The sequence below is a fragment of the Natrix helvetica genome (assembly GCF_964273705.1).
Source record: "Natrix helvetica genome assembly, chromosome: 7".
Lineage (NCBI taxonomy): Eukaryota > Metazoa > Chordata > Lepidosauria > Squamata > Natricidae > Natrix > Natrix helvetica.
The window spans coordinates 66,231,769-66,255,442 of NC_138558.1; the positions used below are offsets into that span (position 1 = coordinate 66,231,769).

General features: G+C 40.7%; 1 protein-coding gene across 1 annotated transcript in view; it reads right to left on the reverse strand.

Annotated features, from left to right (window-relative positions):
• Positions 1-23,674, reverse strand: part of CORIN (corin, serine peptidase) — a 118,052-nt gene that overhangs the window by 11,282 nt on the left and 83,096 nt on the right. Inside the window, exons 12-18 of the mRNA XM_081959718.1 lie at positions 21,298-21,443; positions 18,102-18,209; positions 11,553-11,666; positions 9,621-9,731; positions 4,859-4,988; positions 3,254-3,376; positions 1,368-1,417 (exon numbers count right to left, since the gene is read on the reverse strand). Of these exons, the coding sequence (XP_081815844.1) occupies positions 1,368-1,417; positions 3,254-3,376; positions 4,859-4,988; positions 9,621-9,731; positions 11,553-11,666; positions 18,102-18,209; positions 21,298-21,443 (782 nt within the window). The remainder of the gene's footprint in view (positions 1-1,367; positions 1,418-3,253; positions 3,377-4,858; positions 4,989-9,620; positions 9,732-11,552; positions 11,667-18,101; positions 18,210-21,297; positions 21,444-23,674) is intronic.

Genomic DNA, 23,674 nt, shown 5'->3' on the forward strand with positions numbered 1-23,674 from the left:
GGAGTTCACTCTGTTATGCGGCACTAGGGATTCAAACCACCAAACTGCCGACATTTCTGATCGACAAACTCAGCGTCTTAGCCACTGAGCAACCCTATTTAGCTACAATATCATTAAACTTAAATCAGGAGTGTCAAACTCAATTTCACTGAGGGTCGCATCAGGGTTCTGTTTGACCTTGGGGGGGGCAGGGTGGGTGTGGCCAGCATGACATCATTTGTGCCAGGGGCGCCTGTGACGGCCCAAGTGTTCTGCCAACAAAAACGTACTCCTAATCTCTGTTTTCGGCTGGGACAGCCTCCTGCAACCCTCTGCCAGTGAAAACGGAGCTCAGGAGACCCGTGTGTGCCTCTCACGAGGTCTGCTTTTGGCTATGACTGCTCCTGCAACCCTCTGCCAGTGAAAACGGAGCTCAGGAGACCTGTGTGTGCCCCTCACGAGGTCTGTTTTTGGCTATGACCGCTCCTGCAACCCTCTGCCAGTGAAAATGGAGCTCGGGAGGTCCAGAAGCGGCTCTTGAGAGCTCTATTTTTGCTGGCACATGCACCGCAGGCCAGACCTTCGCTGTTTCCCTGGTGGCCCAGCGGGCCAGATCTAAGCACACACTCTGGCCCACAGGCCTTGAGTTTGACACCCTGATTTAAATCATACTAACAATGTCAGAAAAATTCTTGATTAAATAAAAGGCCAAACACAAATTATAAGTCCAATTGTGGGCAACCTTACTGCCCTGAGCAGAAGGCTGGAGGAGGAGACTTCTAAGGTCCCTGCCAATTCTATAGCTCTCTTAGCCTTGATCATCTTTCAGACAAGGTGCTTTAGAATCCCAATGAAGATTAGGGCAAGAGAGAGTAACCCATTTATTTGCCTAAACAACAGGTTCTTTGCTTCCTTGAAAGGAAGAACAAGGCCCAGCCAATAGAGTTTCGGGGTTATAAAAACTACAAAGAGTGATAAACAAAATTCCAAGCAAAGAAAAATAAATCCAATCCAAAATATGAAAAAAAAAGAAAGAAAAACGGAAGGTGGTAAATGGAACAGAGAATGGCTATAAAAAACAAAGCACACTCAACATTTTAGAAAGTTCAATATAACAGAATTACAGAGTCAGACGGGACTTTGGAGGTCTTCTAGTCCAACCTCCTGCTCAGGCAGGAGACCTTACACCCTTCCAGTTCTTGCTTTAATATTCTGTTTCTGGGCTTCTAGAAGGCATATATTTTCCATTCAGAAAGACCAATGCCGCCCTAGATAAAGATGAGGTAAGGTCCCACTTTTATTCTCCCCAAAGAACCTTTTTTAAATTCTCATGAATTAATGGATAATTTGGATTTACTTCTTTGTGCTTCTACAAATTATGATCTTACCTTCTTTGGCACAGAGAAGAGAAACCACATTCTTGCTTTCACATGGTAACCTAAGTGTAGAAAGAACAATTTAAAACAGGCTCAGTTTCAGCAGTATAATATAGAAGTGCAGGAATCGTATATCTACTGAAAAACATTTATTATCTTTTTCCTGTATCATCAAAAACTGTGCTTGGAACCTGGAGGACACTTCATTTCTAAAGGCAGTATTATGATGCTTCATTTATTCCTCTCAAAAAATTCTCAGGACTTGCAACTAGATCAACTATCAGCTGAAAACCAAAGCTGAATAGATTTTTTTTTTTAAATTGTAAATGGGACTCAGTCAAAATACAAATATTCCTGTGTTTACTGCCTGTTCAAACTTACAATTGAAAATTGTGACTTATGACCAGTGGTGGGATTCAAATAATTTAACAAATGGTTCTCCGGTGTGGCCATGGTGGGCGTGGCCAGGTGTGTGTGACAGGCAGCACTTGGCCTCCTGTATCCCCCTGGGAGCAAAAACGGACTGCGGGGGGCATTGTTCCTTCGCCACATGCCCCGTTTTGGGCCTAGGAGTCCTCGCTGCACTTACCCGGGAGTCAAAATGGTGCGCGTGGGGACTCCTGGAAGGGGCAGGGCTGGAAGGGGCGGGGTCAGCAATCAATTTAACAACCGGTTTGCCCGAACCAGCCCAAACCGGCTGAATCCCATGACTGCTTATGGCCGTTTTTCATATTTACCACCTTTGCAGCATTCCCGTGAACATGTGATTAAAATTCAAATGCTTGGCAACTGGTTCGTATTTATGACGGTCACAGTGTCCCGGGGTCATGTGATCCCCTTTTGTGACCTTCTGACAAGCCAAGGCAATGGGGAAACCAGATTCACTTAACAACTGTGTTACTATCTTATCAACTGCGGTGATTCACTTAACAACTATGGAAAGAAAGGTCGTAGAATGGGGTAAACTTCACTTAACATATGTCTCACTTAACAACAGAAATTGTGGCTCAATTGTGGTTGTCGGTCGAGGACAACCTGTGCTACCTTTTTATACATGGACTGCCTATAAATGGATAGGAACTTTGGCCAATTGGAAATGCATATGGAATACCTACAGATCAAAATGGGGAGTATCACACCAAAAGGCTGTTAAACAATTTGAGTAGACAAGATTATTTATATAGCCTGTGATGGTGCATTGTTTAGAATGAAGTATTGCAGACTATCTCTGCCCCACAGCCTGGAGTTCAATCCTGACCAGGTTCAAGGCAGAGGCAGATTTTTTTTCTTGTGCTAATCAGGCTGTTTGCTTTAAGGAGGTAAGTCAATAACTAAATGCTTATAGAATGTTCAAATTATTAGACTTATTTTTTAAAGACTGCTTTATTATTGTTCTAGACAGCTTAACAAAATGAAGAAGCTTTTTAAAATAAATGCTTGATCTGAAGAGGCCCTGTGCTATTGTATCTTCTTTTAAATAACAGAGAATAACTATACTTCCAGAAAGCCACATCAATTTTAATAGTATCTGTACATGTATAGTTTGAAATGTAGCACCATAAACAGTACATATCGCCTGTACTGTTTGCTGTTTGCTGCAAGGAGGAAAATTGCTGGGAGGCAGAGACAGATTTCCCCCCCTTGTTTTCCTCCCCAAAAGCTAGGTGCGTCTTATACTTCAGAGCATCTTATACTCTGAAAAATATGGCTATTCAAACTTGGAAGATTCTCTTATTTTAACCTTATAATACAAGTAGCATTACCATTCATAATCACCCCACCCCACCTCGGTCTAATCTATCTTGAAGGGCTGACTTTGTGCTATATATAGACTGCTGAATTTTCTCCAGGTATTTTCTCCATCCATACGGTATAACACCATGGTAGCTATTTCTTACCCTGTTACCAAAAGAGCATGCAATGTGGACCTATTTTTCTTCTCCCATTCAGGGTGTAGATTCAACCATTTTTCCTGTTGTGGAAGCTCATACACTGGAACAAGTTCTGTCACAACTGGCCCACTGGGGAGGGAAAAAGCATACATTCAAGATAGTTGAATGTTAAATTGGTAAAATGAGGACCCAGATTCTTGGGGGCTGTGAAGCAGTATATAAGTCTAAGAACTATTGCTATGTACTGGAACTAAGGGGAGGAAATGATTTCCCCCTCCATAGAAAATAAGCTATGGTATCGATTGACTAGGGTACTGATAATGTACCAAAGATCATATGTGTTAACAAATATCAGAACATTCCATTTGTAATAAATTTTTAAAAATGTAGAAAACGAAATGATCCCATGTCTTAAGAAAACATCACAGATTCAAAGAATTGTCTTGTTCTGACCGAGGCTTCCCAAGAGCCTGAAGCAAACTCCTGGTCCCAACAAAAAACCCTTTTATTACTTTACTGCAGGGACGTGCGGTCAGGGGAGGCAGGGGAGGCAGAGCCTCACCGCTCTCATCATGAAAAAAAAGGGAAAAGGGAAAAGGCGCTGAGGAGCCTCGGGGTATGGGACTGCGCGAGCCGTGGTCCCCTTCATGTTGACTCAGGAAGGCGGGGAATGGGACCACGTGTGCAGGACAGAGGGAGGTGCAGGAGGCTCCTCTAGCCTCAGCCTCCCTCCTGCATACGTGGTCCCATTTCCCGCTTTCTGTCGGGCTCTGATGCCGGAGCTCATGTTCCAGGGCGAATGCGCATGTGCGAGCGGCTCCCTTCCTTGCACTGAGCAATGGCAGGTTTACGGGAAGTTGCTCGCGAAAGCAGAAAGTGCAACGGACTTTTCGGACCGTCGGCTACTGTTTCCCTGCCAGTTCGCTCGCGAAAGGACCCTGGAAACCGAGTCGTGGCCGGCGTCTTGTTAAGAATTCCCCGCCTTCCTGATGACGTCACTAGCCTCACCAGCCATAAACCTCACCGCACGTCCCTGCTTTACTGTGAATTCTGCTCATTCACATCCAACAAAATATTTTGAGGGAGGATTTACAGTCACAGACGTTATCTGGTTTGGAGGGCTGCCAGGCTGATATCTGCAGAACTTGGCAAGAAGTCTCGGAGTCACAAACCAATTAAGCGAACTAATTGTCTCCTGCAAACTCCACTCCCCTTTCGCTCCTCTTTTATTTCCTCTGGGAGGGGCCATTCATCATCCACATGTGGTCTCACTCCCAAATTGACCCCTGCTCTTTAGCTGTTCCCTTCGTCTGGCAACTCTGCACATGCGCACACTGGGGACAGGCTCCAGCTGTTTGTCTGCCTCACTGATGTCCGACTCTGAAGGCAGCTGATAACTGGCATACGGCTCTGGCCCCCTCTCTGCCTCCAACACAGAGTCCTCATCAGAGCCTTCCCCAGACTCCAGGACTGGCCCATGTTCCTCCCCAACCTCCTCACTATCTGACTCTGCTGCCAGCTCTACTGGTTGCTGGTAGGCCACAACATGCCCCCAATTGATAGTCACATTCAAGGCTATGATTTATCAATATTACAAACTACTGACCTTACCCGAAACCCATCTGTTTGCATGCCAATCGGCTTAAATTTTCTTCCCAGTCATCAGCACATACAAAATAATTGGCAGCTGACCTATATACAGTCAGGAACATCAAGGAGCTGTTATTTTTATATAGGGACACTGTGTAAAGAAAAACAAAGGAAAGCGCAACTTTAATACATCCAGATAGAAGATAATTCATTGATTTCTCATGACATGGAAGATTTGCAAATTAATATGCAATCACTAACAAATACTGTGAGTGAATACATATTATTTGATCATGCAATGATGCAGCTTAATATACCAACTGCAAACAGATAACCAAACTGCAAATAGTCAACTTGCAACCATTCATTTGAACGTCTGAAGTTACAATGGCCCTAAAAATGATTTATGACTCGTACTCGCACTGGACAGATCACTAAACCTTCGACAACACGTTGAAAAAAACAGCTGCAAAATTGAAAAGGTAGAACACTTTACAGAACAGATTGGTCCCAACCATCCTGGGTGGCTGATGCTAACACCCTACAAACAACAGTCTTCGCTTTGGTTTATTCCACAGATGAATATTTTTTTTGAAATTTTTTTATTGTTTTAATTAAACAAAAAACACAAAGACACAAAAATCATTCTTCATTACATCTTCCAGAAAGCATATCGATTGGTTACAAATAAATTTCGTCCGTTGCTACCACAATCATTCTTTATACTTCATTCATATTGGATTGTACATTTTAAATCAAAAATCTTTATGTATTTTACCATCAATGTGCCATCATTCTCATTTGACTATAATTGTTTAAACGTGCTTTTATCTAGAATCATTTATATTTAAAGACACAACCACATACTGGCATTCATTAGCTGTTTCTGTAAACCTCAGGCTTATATCCAATTGCTTTCACCAATGCCAACACATATAAAATCATTAAACATTATTCATTAAGATTTCGTTATTGTTATTGTAGTTATCTAACATCTTTATAATAGATCTAGACATATATTAATAGAATTTATAAGTACCCAGGAGAGATAACATCTTTATAACAAAATCCAAAACAAAAAAGTATTAGTAAAATTGATAAATCTTTTTCCCAGGTCCCAAGATAGTTTATATCCAAATTATTTTCACTAATTAAAATTATTATTTCACTGTTATTATCATAATGGATTATCTGTTAACGAATAAACATTTTAAATACAAAAACATTCTATAAGCATCTACAAAATCCTACTTATTAATCACCAAAGTTTAACTAAGTTTTTAATTATCAGCATTCATTGTCAACCTGTGTCTTTCCAGTAATAAAACACTCTTATCTCTTTAGCCAGTTGTTGCGTCAATTCTCTTATTAGCTTCTATATAGAGTTATTGAAAACTTCTCTCCGCACTTTTTTGCTCAAAAGATCTCTCATATATTCTCATTGCCCTTCAGCTGGTATTAAAATTAACAAGTCTTTGATTATCAGATGTCTTTCTGAAGCTGTTTCTCTTCTTAATTCCATCATCAAATCCATATCTTGATAAGAGAGGTAGAGCTCCAGATAGTCAAATTCACTTTTCAATATCTTTTCACTTTCACTCGTGGGTGCTTCATTAGTAGGTTCATCTGTTATCTTGCCTTTATCTTCTATATCTTCATTCTCTTCTTTAGTTTTTGGAGCTCCAACTCCTTCATCTTTTGCTATGCATAACAATAATTTATCCAATTTCTTATCAAATCTCTCAGATCCTTCCAATAAATTTTGAAGTCCATCCAAAACATCTTGGAGACTTAAGGCTTCCTCATCTGTATATAGATACATATTTCCGAAAAAACAAAAAAAAAAGATCTAAACTCCACTGCCACTCTCGCCTTCAATATCTCTTTGATGTATAAAAATACTTTTATTTTGAATTCACTTATGCACATGTTTCTTCTAATTTTTTCAGAGATGAAGGGTTCTATCTTTTCTTTTCCTTCCCTTGCCCAAAATATTTCTCACAGACACCTGCAAAGGGACAGTCCATGTCCTTGAGATGTTATCAGTCCACAAACAAGCTGCAAACCCTCCAACTTCAGTAAAATCAAGGAAAGCAGAACAAAGGATACATTGTTTCAAAAGAAAAAGAAAAACCAAGTTCTGGCTTCCAAGTGACAGATTCAACTTTCTCTTATTTGTTTCAGACTTTAAAAAAAAACAAAAGTCTCTAAGTATCTTTAATAAAATTTAATAAACAGTAGGAGGAAGGATTGTTAAAATAAAAAAGAGGTTTTAGTTCAGCCAAATAATAAGGTAACAAGGAATAGAAGAAAAAATCAATTCATTCACTTAAGAGGAGAAACGGGAAGCGTTACAATCACTTCAATCCACAAAACGTTGTTGCATAGAAAAAAAAGGGGAAAAAAACTTTCTAAGGCAGTCCAATAGAGATAAATTTCGCCGCTTTATTCTTAGCTTAAAGGACAAATTTATCCTAGAAAAAAAAGTTTCTTTGGGAGATCATTCTCAAAGAAAAAAAATCTCACCAAATAGACTCACTTTCACTCACTGCCTTTCCTCCGGAGCCGTCTCCGACTTTGTCAGCCCAGGGGCTGTCTATTTACCGCCGCTTTGGAGCGCTTCCCTTGGGTCAAACAGGGACTTTGCGATGTCCCTGTGACCAGCAAGGATTTGTCTCCCTTTCACCATCTCTCCGGGACGGCTTAGGTCCATATGGACAGTTACAGCAGTAAAAGAATCAACGGCAGTCTCGGACTATCGAGACCACACATTGTGTCGTCGCGACATCTGGCTCTCGAATCAGAACAGATTGGTCCCAACCATCCTGGGTGGCTGATGCTAACACCCTACAAACAACAGTCTTCACTTTGGTTTATTCCACAGATGAATATTGTGCCAGGGTGTGCCTGAACAGCACCCACACCTAACTGGTCAATGTCCAACTCCAGACAATGCATATCATCTCTGGCACATTGCATCCAGGGGTGGTATTCAGCCGGTTTGGACCGGTTCGGGCGAACTGGCTGATAATTTTACATCTAGTTTGCTGAACTGGTAGTTGCAAGGACTGACTGGCCCCACCCACCCCCTCCCTAGAATCTCCATGTGGCCCTTTTGGATGCCAGTTAAGTGCAGGGCCCACACGGAGGCTCTGGGAGGGCAAAAAACAGGCCTCCCGGAAGTCTGGAAATGGGACCTTTTGTGGCCTCTGGAGGGCCTCGGGAGCCTGGGGGAGGTTATTTTTGCCATTTTCGGAGGCTCAAAAAAAGCCTCTGGCACATAGGGAAGGCAACCCCACCCCCAGCCATGGTGCAGGAGGCAGAGTAGGCCACGCCCAGCCAACAACCAGGCAGAGAACCAGTTGCTAAAATTTTTGAATCCTATCCCTGATTGTATCCTATTCCTGGTACACTGGTTACCAGCACATAGCACTATCATACTGCCCCCACATTAGAAGATAACAAGGTCTTGTTTGCCTACGGTCAACGATGCTGTACTACAAGGCCCTCCCTATTCATCAGGACAATGCAAAGCCCATCACAAGATTGAAATCCCATAGGCCCGCATGGAAAACAGGTATTCACTTCACATTTACCCAGTTTAACCCTGAGAATGCCAGGAAAGGGGAATGTCCAAGGTACCTTCTTGAGGCCTAACCATTAGGGATCCCTCTACCAAACCACTTGGTTTTGATCTACCTCGTTCGGTTTGGATAAAATTGAACGGAATGAAGTGTGATACTGGAAGAAGTGCTTCTGCCCTGCATCAATGGATCCGGAAAGATTCTCCTTGTTGTGATTGTGATGCTCATTTGCAAACTATTAAACATATTGTGCAAGCCTGCCCACGATGACATGCATTCTCTGGTTCCATAGGAGAACTGCATGAAGCAACTCCAGAGGTCATTCCTTAGATCAGGGGTGTCCAAACTTGGGAACTTTAAGACTTGTGGACTTCAACTCCCAGAATTCCCCAGCGAGGCTGGCTGGTGAATTCTGGGAGTTGAAGTCCACAAGTCTTAAAGTTCCCAAGTTTGGACACCCTGCCTTAGATAATTGAATTGGACATCTTGTTCTGAGGCCATTGCTGTATCCCTGTAGAAGTTTTGTTTGTAATTACGTGGATTGTTTATTTCTCTTCTGTCACTTTCTCATGATATACTAAACGCATAATAAAATTCATACAATGTTGTTTCCTAAAGCAGAAATGGCCAGATTTCTTAGGTTAGAGGCCAGGTCTTTCATTTAAATTACATCTGCAGAAAAGTTACACCACATTATTTTCTGCGAATGGGGTGCCTTCCTGGGCAAATCCAATTTCCACATTTATCCTACCAAAAAAACCCAAAACACAAAAAACACCTTTCCCCAAAACTGTGCCAACAAAATGTGATAATTGGCCTGGATTTTGGCAGCGAAACTTCAGATGGTTTAGAAGTGCTTCCCGGGTTCTATAGGATTGATTGGTCTAATTTTATTCTCAACTGTTCTGAAAAAACAAATAATATGACCTCATTAAAATTTTGAATTTTGGAGGCGAAACCCCAGGAACAAGGAGACCAATAGCCTCTGATGAGGCTACTCATCCTAGTCTTGTTTGTTAATTTTAGTTTTCTTTTCATTAAAACAGAAGGAAGCAATGGCCAACCAACCAGACTAGCATCTTTGATTGTCAGAGTTACTCATTTACTTTAAACGTGGTTGATCTGTTTCCCATAAGTTTGCTTCTCCTCAGCAACTCTCACATTAGCCTCTTAATTATGGCGCAAGCCTTAAAACTTACCACAGCTCCATTCATCTGATCTGTCGGCACAATCGGCTCGCCCATCACACCACCGCTTGCGGGGTACACAGTCGTGGTTTGCACATGGAATTTCATCCTCCTTGCAAAACGCTGCCATGAAAAATGTAAATTGGGAGAGAACAACCTTTAGAAGTGTAAAGCTTTAAATCCACTAGAACAGGGGTCTCAAACTCAAGGACTGCAGGCCAGATCTGGCCCTCGGGGTGCTTAAATGTAGACTCTTGCTGTAGAAAATGCTAAACTTTTTCTGAATTGGGAATAGAGTTGCGCCTGTGTATAATCATTAACAAATTAGGACTGCTCCAGGGGTGGGTTCCTGCCAGTTCTAACCTCTTCTATAGAAGAGGTTCCACAAATCTACTGTGCCATTTAGAACCGGTTCCCTCCCCCTGCCCGTCTGCACCACGCTTGCCCTGCCCGCCGCTCACTGATTGGCTGGTTCACCAATCACCCCGCCCACCTCGAAGAGTCCTATCTAAACCTTAAAGTCTTAAAGCTGTCAAGTTTGAACATCCCTGGGTTTTTTTTTTCTAAAGGGTTAGGGGTACAAGGGTCTTGTAACTTGAAAGCCTTAAGACTTGCACACTTCAATGCCAGAGTTTCTGAGCCAACATGACTGGAGGAGGAATTCTGGGAGTTGAAGTCCACAAATCTTAAAGCTGTCAAGTTTGAACACCCCTGGGGGTTTTTTTTCTAAAGGATTAGGGGTGCAAAGGTCTTGTAACTTGTCAGCTTTAAGACTTGCGTGCTTCAAATGCTAGAGTTTCTGAGCCAAAACCCAGCAAGTCCTTTTCTCTCTCTCTTTTCTTCTTCACCCAACATCTGGAAGCATGTGATTCCCCCTTTTCTGTTCAGGAGCTCAAGCCATGTGATCCTGTCCACCATTAAGCCATCTTTCCAAGCAGCCTTCATGTTTCCAGTGTCTTTTTCCTCACTTGGAACTGAACCCAGAAGGACACTTCTTCCAACAAAATCAAACTAACTACTTAAGAGTGGCAGAAAGGAAAAATAACATTTCATTACTGCATAAACAAATGAAACATTTCAGGGGAAAAAGGCATGAAAAACCCTGAATATTCCTTATTATGAAAATGTATCAACCCACGAAGCCTCTGTTTAGTGAAACCTCTATAGAACCAAAACCTCTTAAGAGTTTTAATGAACTCTTAATCACCATTTCTTATCAATATGTGAAGTGCTTCTAGGGAGCCACACACTGCGACAATGGAATAAAATCAGCACCCAACAGTGTGTTGATTGCCTTCTAGGCTTTGTCAAGGAATTAATTAATTAAAGAACAATAAAGACAAACCTATGAAGTATTAATACTTGACGTGAAGAAACCAAAATCAAAATAAAACAAAAAAATAGAAATTTAGAACATTTTCTTCCCAAATAAACGACAAGAAATGTAAATTATAAAAATCTCAGCAGTGGCAGAAATGTTTGCATGTATCACCATACCTTTCCTACTTTTCACTCTTGCTCAGAAAGTTCGGCTGCAAAAATAACGCATTTTAGCCAGTTGTAAAATAGGTAAGGGCGTAATTTATTTTGCTCTCTTCTTTCTGTGGCCGTTGAATAGACAAAGCACGCAAAGTTCATAAAGAATGACAGGAAGAGAAAGCTTAGCAAAAATAATTGATATTCAGACAAAAGCACAAGATGAAAGGGGATCTCGGGACAGAGGGAAAAGGGAAGGAGGCAGATAGCAAGAAGAGAGAGAAAAGGTGGCAAAATAAAAGCAGAGTTATTAAAAAAATAAGCTAGGAATTAATAAAGGCAAAGATGGAAGATTGTTCGGTATCAAAGAGGAAATGAAATGAGTAAGATTAAAACCATTTAAATAAGAAAGGATATGCTGCATCCTTGACTCTCTCTGAAGAATGCAACACAATTTGAAATACTTACAGCAATTTTTTTCATCCACATCGTCAAGACAATCTGGGAAACCATCACATATCATTGCGTGGTGAATACACAGCTTGTTTGACGGGCATTCCCAAAGACCTCTTTCTTTGCAACCTGGACATAAGAAACCGACATGACAAGTCATTCGTTCTTATGAACTGGCCTAGCTAGCAGGCAATCAGCTACTCAAATAAAAATGCAGGAACACACAACATTGTGGAACTTTGACTTTATTGACTTAAAATGTGTTTTTCACTTGATATCCAAAGATGGGATACAGAGGACAGTGGAATAATCCTTCACACTGGGGTGAAATCCAGTTACCTTTGCAACCTGTTTGGTAGCAATATGAGCACTCACCACCTCCGCGCACGCGCAGAGCATCAAAATGACGTCTGGGTGGGTGGGCGAAGCCTGGTACTGAGAGCGCCTCGCAATCGAGTAAGCAAACAGTGAGGGGGGGGCTGAATCAGCTGTGCCACATGATTTAGATTTAGATTAATATTAATCACATGCTGATCGTCATAAAAACTGATTTGCCTGAACCAGTAGCATTTTTTTTACTACCGGTTCGGGCGAACAGCTGGCATCTTTGCTACCGGTTCAGGCGAGCTGGTCTGAACCGGTTAGCATTTCACCCCTGCCTTCATGGATATGCAAATGTTGTTGCCTGTTCTATGGCTATGTTAACTTCTGGCTGAAAGTTCTGGAACCCAGCGTATCAAGTAATTTCTTCACCAGAAACAAGACAGAGATGCATTCTAGTTCCTCCTTATATTAGCCAAATCTCTCTGATTCAAACTTTTATCCTCCAACTTTGTCAGTAGACCACACAACCCATTATGTTAGGTTGGTCAATTTGGACAGATGTTGGGTAAAAGGACATTATCACTTTTTAAGAAACAATCTTGAAATGACAAGTTAGGGCTGAATTTAGACAAACAAATTTGCCTAAATGTGTTTAGACAATTTTATTTATTTATTTATAGTATTTATAATATTTTTTAAAAAAAATCATTGGTTTGCTTCAGTTGAATGTTGGTATGGAATTAGAGCCAGACTTAAATTATATTTAGAACAAAACCCATGAAGTCAATAAGATTGAAAATAAAAGTGAATAAATTCAAATCCAACCTATAACAAATGTTAAACTGCATCAATACATATTATATATTGCTTGAAACTTTAAAATTAAGCCCATATCTATAATATATAATCCATTCACATTTCAGATTCTGACAACCAAAATATTTTTGGGGTTGTTGTTCCCCATTTCCACTCCCCCAATAATTGCCACGGATTCTTTGGGTGACCTCTAGGCATAATCTAATGAACACTTTTCCATCATATTAATGGGAAAACTCTGTCCCGGGGTGAAATTCAACAGATTCTGACAGGTTCTGGACAACCGGTAGCGGAAATTTTGAGTAGTTCGGAGAACCAGCAAATACCACCTCTGGTTGGCCCCACAGTGAAGTGGGAATGGAGATTTTGCAGTATCCTTCCCCTGCCACGCCCACCAAGCCACACCCACAGAACCGGTAGTAAAAAAAATTGCATTTCACCACTGCTCTGTACTAAATTTCTCTGTTAAAATGGATAGGAACTGATTCTGTGCCAATAAACATTTTGAAATCAAAATGTTAAACGAAAAAATAAGTATAGATTTATTTAAAAACTTAGGCAATAGGTAAGAGTGAAAGAAGGTATGCATTAAAATGGAGAAATGTCCGTTGACATTGATATCCTGAGACAGAACAGTGTTCAAGAAAAATAACCTGTCTCCTCCAATTGTTTTTAATCAGTCAAACTGGTCGTATAATAAATCCAATATGAATTTTTGCATACCCTTGTCAATCATTCGATATTACATTCTTACTTTGTCATGTGAAAGAAATTAAGGCTTAGGACAGATCTATGAAATATTCATATTTTATCAGCTTGCCCATTTCAGAGATGAAAGAATGACCTGTGTTAAAGCAGGTCATTCAGAACTTTTCAAATAGGATTTTAATAATACCTATTGATTTCACTTTGCCATAAACCTCTACAGGAGCTGAAACCTTAAAAATAGATTCATTCAAAAGCAGAGTTTCATTTTTATGGGATTTGTAGAGCATCAAAGAGTCTGAATTTCACCAACATTTGGTCCCAGGTGGAATAAATGAAGGTAAATTAAACTCGATTGAAGAACATCAACATTTCTCCATGGAAAATAATAATATAATCCATTCCTTCAAATAAATTCACCAAAAAGCATAAAGGAGGATAGCTCATAAAACAATGATGGCGGACGTTTTTCTGCTTGGGTGCCAAAAGGGTGTGCATGCCATGCGCACAATAGCATGTGTGCGTGCCCTCACTCATAATGCAATGCCCTCCCCCGGCGCATGCATGCACAACCCCCCCGCGCTTCTCCCCTGCGCATGTACGCAGGCCTCACTGAAGCCGCCAGACTTCCGGTAGGTCCATTGGACCATTTTTCGCCCTCCCCAGGATTCACAAAGCCTGTGGATGGCGAAAAATGGCTGAATGGGCATACCTGAAGTTTGGAAAGGAACTTCCGGTAGGCCTGTTGGGCCCTGAACCCGGGGAGGGAGAAAATGGCCTCCTCCACCCTTCGGAAGGCCAAAAACCAGCTGGCCAATGCGTGCATGCGCGCTGGAGCTGACATAGGATATGCCTCACGTCCCCTCAGATATGACTCCACCTGCCACCTGTGGCATGCGTGCCATCGGTTCGCCACCACAGTCATAGGACCTTTTGTATTATGTCATTTTCCCCAGAGGTCACTACTGTTTGGCGATGCCATCTGGTCTTTCCATACCTGACTATGGTGAGGATCAGTACACAAAGCAACGTCCTATCCTTCATGCCACTCTTGGGCTTCCCTGCCTTTGACATAAAAATGAGGGTTTCCTATCCTGATGTATTTCTTCCGTAATCTAACTTTTACTTCAAAGGCAACGAGCCACTATTGGCGTTTTATGACTTTTCTTGCCACGTTGATTAAGTGCATTGCTGCAGTTGTGAACTTAGTAGCCCGGTTGTTAAGTGAAGCTGGCTTCCCCATTGACTTTGCTTGTCAAAAAATTGCGGAAGGGGATCACACGATCCCCAGGACACTGTAACCGTTGTAAATTTGAATCAGTGGTCAAGCATCGGAGTGTAAATTACATGACTGCGGGAATGTTGCAATGGTCATAAGTGTGAAAAATGGTCATAAATCACTTTTTACGTGTTCTTGTAACTTTGAAGGGTCACCTGTATTCTTTCAGACCCTTCTTTTTTTTTGAGTAAAGTTTTTTATTTTTAAACATACACCAATATCATCAATATCATTGCATGGACAGTGTGGCGTCTGAGTATCGTTCACTTTGGTACAAAATCAATATTAATACAGATAAACATTACTACATTAATCAAACAAACAAACATAGTCTAGTGTTATTATATATATTGACAACAGCATGTATTCCTTTATTTTTCAACTAATCAACATTTACAGCATCTTTCTAATAGTCATAACACTGTTTTTAGGCATATCTAATATCATCCTTTTTCAAAATCTAACCTCTAACATTCACTTTAAATATGTTATACAAAATCATGTATAACAATATTCCCCCTAATTCTAATTTTTAATCTATTTAATCTATTCTAATTCTCAGTACAGCCATTATTTTATTATTATTATTATTATTATTATTATTATTATTATTATTATTATTATTATTATTATTATTATTATTATCATTATCATTATCATTATCATTATCATTATCATTATGTTAATCTTTGGTGAGATTCACAGCCTTTGGGGCTGGTTGGTAACTCAACAGCTCGAGTCCTAACTAAGAACCTAGGAACTGTTAAGGGAACATCAGAGGATATAAGCTATAAGTAAGGTGGTTTTTTGTAGAGTCAGAATGTTCAAGTCAGGTAAATTTAGAATTTTCAAAAAGCGAGGTAGCCCTTTAGGTATTGCTCCAAGGGCTCCAATTACAATCGGGACAACACACGATTTCTTTTTCCACAGTCGCTCAACTTCAATTCGCAAGTCCCGGTACTTTGTGATTTTTTTCTTGCTGTTTATCTTCAATTCGCGCATCACCAGGTATTGCAATGCCATTAAACCAAACATCATCATCATCATCATCATCATCATCATCATTGCATCAACAGAATTGTATCATAGCGGCCAGTTGTTTCGCCGGATTTGGCATTAATTACTAGTCGGGCCCCACCCAGGGGCCTAGGACGTCGTAATGTATTTTCGTAATATATGTGCAGATCCAAGCAGTGCAGCTTTTTGCATTTGACTGATGGTGATTTTGTCAAGTTTTAACTGTTTTAAATGTAATTCCAGTGCTTTTGGAATAGCACCCAGTGTGCTGATTACCACTGGAATTACCACTGCTGGTTTGTGCCATAATCGTTGAATTTCAATTTTTAAGTCCTGGCATTTCGCGACTTTTTCATGTTCCTTCTCCTCGACCCTGCTATCACCTGGTATTGCGATGTCTATGATTGTAACCTTATTTTTCTCAACCAGTGTGATGTCTGGTGTGTTATGCGCTAGTATTTTGTCTGTTTGTATAAGAAAATCCCACAGAATCTTGACCCTCTGATTTTCGGTGACATCATTATTATTATTATTATTATTATTATTATTATTATTATTATTATTATTATTATTATTATTATTATTATTAACTTATTATTATTATTATTATTGTTGTTGTTGTTGTTGTTGTTGTTGTTGTTATTAAGAAACATCCTTTTTATCACTTAGCACTCTATTTATGCTTGGGAACTTATCTTCTTACAAGGACTCCTGCGGACTTTAAATCATCAATATCTGCAAATGTCAATTGTAACATCTGTCAGGAGAAAGTTGGTTTCAGTGTTAGGATTTAATGTCAAGGTTGGTGATAGTTACGAAGCACATTACGTTTAATAAAGGACTGGTGTAGAATCTAAAATATGTTTTTCGTGGCAGTATGTGTCAACAAGTTTCACTTAAGAGCTTCACATTTTTTAATCATCAGAGAGCGGAGGCAGAAATGTCAGCTTGAGATATTTTTGTAGCCCCAAACTGAGAATGCAACATGGAAGATTTAGTCAGACATTATGGATGATTACAACCTTTCTATTTTTACACTAACTTCTATTACTTTAGAATCCTTCGGAAGTCAAAAACGGAGAGAATAAGAGAATTGGTGAAACGGGTCTAATTAATATCACTGTGAAATCTGGAGAGAAAAAACTTGGGGAGACTTTTAAACTCTTGTTCTTCCTTATTTTGATCTCCAATTCTTTGGCAAAAATGTGGTACAGCAATCGCTGAATTATCCGAGAAGATGCTTGAAATCTTCTCTCTGGGAACTGGCCAGAGGGCAAGGAAAAATTAATTGCTGTGCCCGGAAATGGGCCTCTCTGTTTCTAAAATGTAATAAAGCTGAAACATATTGCAAAAATATAATTAGATCTTATTTGATAAGCGGGAAGTGACTCTGGGAAGAGGACAACGATCAATAAAAGCAACAAATATATAAAAAGGCTAATTATAAAATTTTAAAATTGTGAAAAAGGAAGACATTGTTAAAATATTCATGACTGGGAGAGACATGAGAACAAGGTCAGCCAATGAATAGGCATAGCAATTAAGTCACCCAATGGGAGCTTTAACAGATCTGAGTCTGTGCAAAGACTTGAAACAGAAACTTAAGCAGCCTGCTGCTCTGAGTGGTAAACTAGCAATCTGTCTGGGCTTGTCTGCTGATATGAAACCAACTGCTTGTGTTTATTTGGAAGAACCATCTGTTGGTGTTGTACACTTATTCATCTATTTTTATCTATATAAAGAAGTTAATTAATCCTGCTGCATCAGTTATCTGTGTGTGGTTCTGGATTTGAATTTATGCAACAAACTCTGACAGACACTATTAAAAAAAATAAAATCTACAAATCATACAGCGAGATCTTCTGATCCTGAAGCTGCCAAGGTGGAAGAACAGTGAACTAAATGTTCAAATTTATATAAAAAGTCCCTTATAGCAAGGATAAATACAGGTAGTCCTCAAATTACAACAGTTCATCAACGTGGCCATTCCAAGTTACAATGTCATTGGAAAAAAGGGACTTATGACCTTTTTTTCAGTTATGACCTTTGCAGCATTTCCTTAATCACGTGATCAAGATTCAGATGCTTGGCAACTGGTTCATATTTATGACCGTTGCTGTGTCCCAAGGTCATGTGATTGCCTTTAGTCACCTTCTGACAAGCAAAGTCAATGGGGAAGCCAGATTCACTTACCAATCGGCTTACTAACTTATCAACTGAAATGATTCACTTAACAACTGTGGTCAGAAAGGTCGTAAAATGAGGCAAAGCTCGCTTGCTGGATGTCTCACTTAACAACAGAAAGCTGAGGCTCCACTATGGTCATAAGTCGAGTACTCTCTGCACTGCAACACAATAATAATAATCACAGATGGTTTGGAGCCACAACTGTTTTTGTTGTAAGTCTTGCTTCATTCATTTACCACAGAAATCTTCATCGCTATCGTCCTCACAGTCTGGTTGCCCATCACACCTTCTGGAAGCCAAGATGCACCTCCCCGAACGACACTTGAAGTGACTGGGTGAGCATTCTGCCAGGAAAGTTACAAAAAGCAATCATTTTAAACTCCTGCTGTGCTAACGGGTGTATACAAACTATAAGAAAAAAAAGGAACAAGAGAGCAGCAGCCTTCAAATCAGGGGTGGGATCCAACCGGTTTAACAAGTGGCTTGCGTCTCGTGCGCTTCTCGCGCGATGAGCAGTTTAGAGAAGACTTACCATATTTTTCAGATTATAAGACGCACCAAGGTTTTGAAGAAGCAAATTTAAAAAAAAGTTTCTGCACTCTGCAGACCTCGCAAAAACGGGCCCATTTTTTAAAAAAAGGCATGAATAGTCTTTAGGAGGCTTGTAGAGTGCTCCTGGGAGTGCCACCCCAAAAATGAGCAAAAAACAGCCCGTTTTTTGTCAAAAGAATTGCATGCATAGCTTTTAGGAGGCTTATAGAGTACTTCTGGGGGCTAGGGGGGAGGCAAAATTGAGCAAAAAACAGCTGGTTTTTCGCTCATTTCTGCCCTCCCCAGCAGCACTCTGAAAGCCTCCTAGAGGCTCTGCACGACCATTTTTGCAAAGGGGGCAGGGTTTCAGGAGACAAAAACATGCTGTAGTCAGTGTATAAGACACACCCAGATTTTCAGCCTCTTTTTTGAGTGAAAAAGGTGTGTCTTATACTCCTAAAAATATGGTACCTTCTGGATTACTGCTTGGGAAGGAAAACAGCTGGGGTGTGGCAATCCACTCTGCCGTGCGACTCAGCTGAGAAGATAAAGGTAGGTAAAGCGCAGGGGCGGGCGGCCTGGCCCGTTTGCTCATGGTTCGCTCCCAGCTGATCTTCGGAGCTACCGATTCACCCGAACCGGTAGAATTTCACCCCTGCTTCAAATCATTCTGAAATATCAGAAAGTTCCTCCCAGTAACTTGAATTCTTGAGATTTAGCCACCTGACTTATTCACCTGTCAGGGTTTATAGCCATTTATTACTTTATTAATTAAAAAAGCACTTTCCTTTAGTGTTCCAGAGATGGTGTTGTAAGGCTTGGTGATATTACTAGAAGGAGCAACAGCTTAGTAGGACAGTCTACTCGCTTCTGCTGCAAACTCTACGTTTTTCGAATTGAGTTTTCTTTAGAGCTTAGGTCTAAAACGCTTAACTATCTAAAGTACCTGTAAAATTGGAATATACCTGTATAATACCCACAAAAAACCATCTTAGAAATAAGCTATTTATGATGTTCAACATTAAACTGTGTTGGAAGAAATGTCCTTCTGGGTTCAGTTCCAAGTGGGGACAAAGACACTGGAAACATGGAGGCTGCTTGGAAAGATGATTTTAATGGTGGACAGGATGACATGGCTTAAGCTCCTGAACAGGAAAAGGTGATCACATGCTTCCAGATGTTGGGTGAAGAAGAAAAAATACTGAGATGCTGAAAGTCCCTGGTTTTATGCCCTCTCTGTGCTTTGAACCTGAACTTGTATTCTGATTGTCAGACTCCCATGGGTCCATGCAGGGGCAACTTTGTAGGCTGTGTTTTGAGTCTAAGTTTGGTTGAGCATTGCTTCTTCCCCTGTGGTGAGATGGGTAAAGGCTAATACTATCATGCCTTAATCCCATCACCCTGGAGCTGAAGGGGGATCTTTGTTATGCAGAATAGACTGGCTCAGGCCTTTTAATGGCCCATTGAGAAACGTGGGGGCTATTAAGAGTGAGTCTGCTTCCTGCCTAAAAACACGTTTCTCCATTTCTGATCCAGGGAAATATAATATTCTGCCTTTTCAATATTTCCCAGGATATTTCATTTTTCTAGGAGAGGGGTGGGTTTTAACTTCCTACAACTGTACGAACAAAACAATCAATTTGCACCTCCCCAGGTATTTTCCTTAACTAAAGGATTGCACCGTTTAATTCTAATACAGGAATAAGCTAACCCAACCAACTTAGTGGAGTTAGAACTACAAAAAATTCTATAAGCAAAGGAATTATTTTTTTCTGATTCTAAAAAAAACAGCTTGAGAATTTGGGAGTTGTGTTTCCATACAATAAAGGTTGTTATTGTATGTGAGATTGGGAGAAATCGGTAGACTGAGTCCATTCAGGAGAATGAATGAATGAATGAATGAATGAGGACTGTCCCAGTTAGCTGTTCTAGTTCTACATATAATTATGTTCAACCATATATTTCTTGGCATTTCTGCCTTAAAGATTAAATGGCACAAATATTGGAGTTCAGTAAGAGATTAGGGCCACCATTTGGCAAAACAGAGTAAAAGATGAATCAGGCCAACTCAAGTCTAGAAGAACAAATAAAGCATAACACTCTACTATAACTTCATTTTATTGCACTGAGAATGTGTGAAGAGAGAAACTTGCTCATAGATTATGATAATAATAATAATAATAATCATACTGAATGACGTTAACAAATTTCATGCTATTTTTCTTCTTTAACAAATAGATTATTTGAATGTATCTCCACCAGTTACTTTCTCCTGTATTCTAATTACCACAATTAGTTGCATTTTCTAATTAAGTAAACTTCATTTTATTCTCTAATTTTATCTAGCATCTGACTGGAGAGAAAAAAAGTTTAAATACCAGGTAATCATTGCTCTCCTACAAGAGTTAAATATTCATTAGTTATTAAATTAATCAAGGAGACCTAGTACTAAGGAGAAATTTCCTAACAGTGAGAACGATTAACCAGTGGAAGAGAAGTTGCCTTCAGAAGTTGTGGGTGCTTCATCACTGAAGGCTTTTAAGAAGAGATTGGACAGCTGGGGTGGCACAGTGGTTAGAGGGCAGTACTGCAAGCTACTTCTGCTGACTGCTGATTGCCAGCAGTTTGGCAGTTCAAGTCCCACCGGCTCAAGGTTGACTCAGCCTTCCACCCTACCGAGGTCAATAAAATGAGGACCCAGATTGTTGGGGGCAATATGCTGTTTCTGTAAAACCGCTTAGAGCGGGCTGCAAAAGCACTGTGAAGCGGGATATAAGTAAGTGCTAATGCTATTGTCTGAAGTGCTATGGGGACTCCTGCTTGAACAGGAGGTTGGATTAGAAGACCTCCAAGGTCCTTCCAACTTTGCTATTCTGTTAAAAGTTGAGAAATATAAATAACCTTCTACATTATCATCAGGCATCAGGCAAGTTCGATTGTCCAAGTTTTCTTCTGGGAACTGGGCGCAATCTGTATCCTCCGGCCACTGTAAACCTACAATTCCAAGAACAGATTCACAACGTTCCTTGGACTGCTCACAAAGAGGCCTGAGAAGATCAAGAGGAAGGAAGGGAGAAGGAAGGAGGAGGAAAGAGAGTGGGAAATAGGTAAAAAACCTATAATCACATAATTACAAATATTCACATACATGTAACAAGCCCCATTAAAACAACACAATTTAAAAGTCATATGGTAGAAAATGTAGTGAAAAAATCTAATAGAAAGTCATATGGCAAATCTAGACAGCAGACTAAAAAGCAGAGACATCACCCTGCCAACAAAAGTGCGTAGAGTCAAGGCTATGGTATTCCCAGTTGCAATGGATGGCTGTGAAGGTTGGACCATAAGAAAGGCTGAGCACCAAAGAATGGAGGCATTTGAACTCTGGTTCTGGAGAAGACTCCTACGAGTCCCTTGGACTGCAAGGCGATCAAACCGGTCAGTCCTAGAGGAGATCAACCCTGACTGCTCTTTAGAAGGCCAGATCCTGAAGAGGAAACTCAAAGACTTTGGCCACCTAATGAGAAGGAAGGACTCCCTGGAGAACAGCTTGGGAAAGATGGAGGGCAAAAGAAGAAGGGGACGACAGAGAATGAGGTGGCTGGATGGAGTCACCGAAGCAGCAGGCCTGAGCTTAAATGGACTCCAGAGGATGGTAGAGGCCAGGAAAGCCTGGAGGAACATTGTCCATGGGATCGTGATGGATTGTACATGACTTCGCAACTAACAACAACAACAAGATGGTAGAAAAATGTTTATCAGCATACACAAACACAAGTGGGTGTATATTGTGATTCAGGTAGTTCTCAGTTTACAAAGGAAATTGGGACCAGAATGGCCATTGCTAAGCCATGTGGTCATAAAACATGACATCACGTGATTATGTTGTTTAGTGACAACACTTCTAGCAGTCCCATTTTCCTTTGTTAAGTGAGGATCACATGGGTTGTTAAGCAATGACCAAACATTGTCACAACTTCTAATTTCAGGCCAGCTTCTCCGTTGACTTTGTTTGTGGAAAGCCAGCAGGGAATGTCAGAAATTGTGATTACTTGGACCACAAATCACTGCGACATCCTGTGAGCCCAGTGCCAATCATCTGGATCATGGCCATGTGACTGGGCAGAAGCTGCAACAGCCAAAACGCCACGGACCAGTCGTAAGTCCCCAAAATCCAACACCCTTCATAACTTTGCATCTGAACAAATCGACATAGCCTGAGGTCTGTACATTTGATTGAATAATTCAGTAACGGAATTATTCAACATATACATGTGTTCAATAATTCAGTAACTCAGTCCTCAGATTTTTCTGAAATGCTATATAATTGCTTGGAGCAGGACAAAAGAGAGATGGTGAAGATGGTAATCCTACTCAGAGTACGACTCTGCCACTCAGCAATACAGTTTCCACACAGAATAATTTCTAGTGTTCTGACCTAGGCTTCCCCAGCAACATGAAGCCGAGTCCTTGTCCCGATAAGCCCCTTTTATTTAATTTACAGTGAATTTCTCTCCAGCAAAGTCTTTCCTCTCCTACAGTCTTTCAAGATAGTTCACAATTACTGACCTTTATCGGGCTTGGAGAGTGGCCAGGCCAATATCTTTCAGATGCTGTAATACTTGGCAAGAATGCAGGAATGAACTAATTGTCTCCTGCAAACGCCACTCCCAAGTTGACCCCTGTTCTTTAGCTGTTCCCTTCTTCTGGCAACTCTGTGCATGCACACACTGGAAACAGGCTCAAGCTGTTCTTCTGCCTCACTGATGTCTGAGTCTGAAGGCAGCTGATAACTGGCATATGGCCCTGGCCCCCTCTCTGCCTCCAACACAGAGCCCTCATCAGAGCCTTCTCCAGACTCCAGGACTGGCCCATCTTCCTCCCCAACCTCCTCACTGTCCGAATCTGCTGCCAGCACTGCTGGCTGCTGGCGGGCCACAACATGTAGTCTAACATTACATATAACAACTATTAGCCAACCATCTCTTCTGAAGACTTACCACCATTTCTACTCTTCTTTCTTTGGCTTTGCAGCTGATATAAAACTGAAAACCCAAGAGGCCACATCTCATTGTTCCCCTCTGCTACCATGTCTTGTTAATACAAATAATGCAGCCTTTTCCGCAGAGAAAGAGACAGTGATTTAATTCATGGATGTCCAGAAGATCAGATATGACAGCCTAATAGACTACTTCCTAACTATGATCATCATCGTCACCAATTTGGACAGGCATATACAGTATAGAGTTTATTATCTAGAATCCTCAAATGGGTAGTT